The sequence below is a fragment of the Calidris pugnax genome, unplaced genomic scaffold (assembly GCF_001431845.1).
Source record: "Calidris pugnax isolate Ruff unplaced genomic scaffold, ASM143184v1 scaffold74, whole genome shotgun sequence".
NCBI lineage: Eukaryota > Metazoa > Chordata > Aves > Charadriiformes > Scolopacidae > Calidris > Calidris pugnax.
The window spans coordinates 588,202-590,994 of record NW_015090790.1 but is presented as its reverse complement, the minus strand read 5'-3'; the positions used below and the strand labels follow the sequence as shown (position 1 = coordinate 590,994).

The window sequence follows — 2,793 nt, the reverse complement described above, 5'->3', positions numbered from 1 at the left end:
TTCGGTTCTTGCCGAGCTGACGCTGCTGAAATACCCGTGGCCTCGGAGATCTGCTCTGCGTAAAACCGGCGGGCTCGGGAGACCGACACCGTCATTTCAAAGCAGATGCGAGGGTCGTTCACCAAATATTTTATTATGGTTTTTAGGCTGCTTCATACAGTTTCGTCCTGCACATGCTCTACAAGTCACCTGTGCACATAGAGAACAAGCCAATAATAATAATAATTAATAATAATAATAATAGAAAAAATCTACCATAGCAATCCCTTAAATAAGTAAATAAACATTATATATATATATATAAAACCCTTTAAAATAAAGCGAAACCCAACCAAAAGAACAGCGTCTTTTCAACATGAAACATCCCCGCGGGATAAGGGCAGGCGCTCGGACATTTTGCAACTTGGCATTCGGTTGTTTTGTTGTTATTGTTGTTTTGTTTGGTTTTGGTTTGTTGTTTTTCTTTTTCTTTTTTTTTTGTTTCAACGTTTTGCGGGCTCTCTTAAATTTAATTTAATTTAATTTTTTTCTTTTCTTTTTTTTTTTTTTTAGGCATCAATTCTGCAAATCCTTCCACATAAAGGCGACAACGACTTCTCTCACGTTTTTTAATGCGGTGTGCTGCGGGGCTGGGGGGGAGGCGTGGGGCTGGGGAGCGCCCCGTACCCCGGGTTTGGCCACCGCGGGTGGGCTCGGGCCGTGCGGGCAGGGGTCGGCCGGGCCTCCCGTTCTCCCCTTCCCGCCCCCCCTCCCCGGTTTCTCACGGCGGTGCTGTCAGATGTCACATTCACTGTCGCTGGATGTGATGGAGATGGCGGAGGTGGCCGCTTTGCTGGAGAGGCTGGCTGCGGGGCTGGAGGCGGCCCCCACCGCCTCCCCGCCGCTCTCCTCCTCCGCCTGCAGCCCCCGCACCGAGCCCTGCGTGAGGACCTGCTGCTGTAGCCTGCAAGGAACCGGCACACACAGCATCACCGCCCGGCCCTCCGTGCCCCGCACACCCCGCCGCAGCCCCCTTCATCCCCCCCAACCCCGCCCCCGGCAAGGGAACTGCTCCCACCAGCACCCCCAGCTCGCACCAGTTATCCCAGTCTGGCGGCGCGGTCTGAGAAACTGGGGTGGCCACCCCAGGGGCCTGCCCCGCTCCTGGGCCGGACACCCCGAGGAGCGGGGGGGATGTCCCCCCCCAAGTCCTCTCCCCACATCCGAGGGGTCGGTGGTTCCCTGCAGCATCTCCGCTCCCGCAGGCCTGCCTTCTTCCCTCCCGGCCCATAACAGAGGGGCAGCGCCCCTTCCCCCGACGTGAGGGCCGCCCGGCTGCGCGCAGTGGCCGGGGGGACTGCGGGGTGACAAGTTGACACCCTCTCCCCCCTCCCCGGGGTCCTGGAGGGGAGATAACGGGGGACCCCGCTCCCTTCCTCGCTTCCAGGGGCATCTGGTTGTGCCACTGGTGTAGGGTGGAACCGCGCTTTTGGAGTCGCGGTTTTATTCTTTAAAATAATAATTTAAAAAAAAATAAAATAAGAAGAAGAAGAAAAAGGAGAGGAATAAGAAAATTATCCCCGGAGACGTTCCTGGCTTGGGCCGGCGGAGGTCTCGGGGTCTCTGCAGGGCCCGCAGAGGGGCATTGCCCGCCCCCCGGCTCCGGATGCACCGGGAGGAGACGGGTATCTGTAGGTCCGGGAAAAAAACTTCGAAGGGGGGGGGGGTTCTCTCCGCATCCCCGCTCAGGGCGGCCCCTCCGCCGCCGGGCCCCGCCGGGGTGACGGCAGCTTCGCCAGCGCCTTACCCGGGGGGGTCTCTCTCCATCTCCCCCTCCCAGGAGCGGCCAAGGGGGGAGCCCGGGCAGGGACCCTCCCCTCTTCCAAATAAATGAATAGCTGTCGGGTTTCCCCGCTGCTCCCACGTTAGCTATCGACGTTTCCTGGGGAGAAACTTCCCGGGCTCGTTTCCCCGTCCCCCGAGGCGGGGCTGCCCCCGCCGGCTCACTCGTACCGACACCCCCCCCTCCCCTCCTCCTCCCGGTCTCGGCGGGCGGGGGCGAAGCCTCCCCAAGGAGGCGGGGGGGGGAGCTGTGCCCCGACGGGACGGGCAGCACCTTACCTGTTCTTAGCGGCTGCTGCCCTGTCCCTTTGCCGGCGGTTTTTGAACCAGTTGCCCACTTGCGTGGGGGTAAGTCCCGTGGCCTGAGCCAGTTCCCGCTTTTTGCTGGGGTTGGGGTAAGGGTCCTGCAGGTACCACTCCCGCAGCAAATGCCTCGTCCGCTCCTTGAAGCAATGTGTCTTCTGCTCGCCGTCCCAGATGGTGCGGGGCAGCGGGAACTTCTTCCTCACCCGGTACTTGTCCACCGGCCCAAGGGGTCGGCCCCGCAGCTTCTCCGCCTCCTGGTAGTGCGCTTCCAGCCAGAGGGCTTGCAGTTTGGCGTGGGACTCCTTGGTGAACTTGTGGTTCTCCAGGATGTGGTAGAGCTCCCGGTAGTTCCCCGTGTGGAAGGCCACGATGGCCCGGGCTCTCAGCACCGACTCGTTCTTGTTGAGGGCCTCGCAGGCCGCGGGGGCCACGGGCAGGGACCAGAGGAAGCGCCCCAGGCGCTCGATGTCCCCGCTCTCCTCCAGGGTCTCGCATACCCCCGCCACCTGCTGCGGGCTGAAATTGAGGATGGGCAGCTGGAACATGGAGGCGGCCGCCGGGCTCCGAGCTCCGCGCAACCCCCGCCGATGCCCCGCAGCCCGGCCGCGCACACCCCCGCCGCGGGGAAGCGGGGCAGGGGCCCCCGGCGGCCGCCCCTGGCTCCGC

The 2,793-nt window shown here is 61.7% G+C and overlaps 1 protein-coding gene across 2 annotated transcripts in view; it reads right to left on the bottom strand.

Moving 5' to 3' along the window:
* Positions 1-774: 774 nt before the first annotated feature.
* Positions 775-2,793, bottom strand: part of SIX6 (SIX homeobox 6) — a 2,221-nt gene continuing 202 nt past the window's right edge. The window contains exons 2-3 of one of the 2 annotated variants that reach the window (XM_014966576.1): positions 2,101-2,701; positions 775-943 (exon numbers count right to left, since the gene is read on the bottom strand). In XM_014966576.1, the coding sequence (XP_014822062.1) occupies positions 775-943; positions 2,101-2,672 (741 nt within the window). In that variant the 5' untranslated portion in view covers positions 2,673-2,701. Of the gene's footprint in view, positions 944-2,100; positions 2,788-2,793 lie in introns of those variants that run through there. The other variant, XM_014966575.1, reaches the window with a different exon arrangement.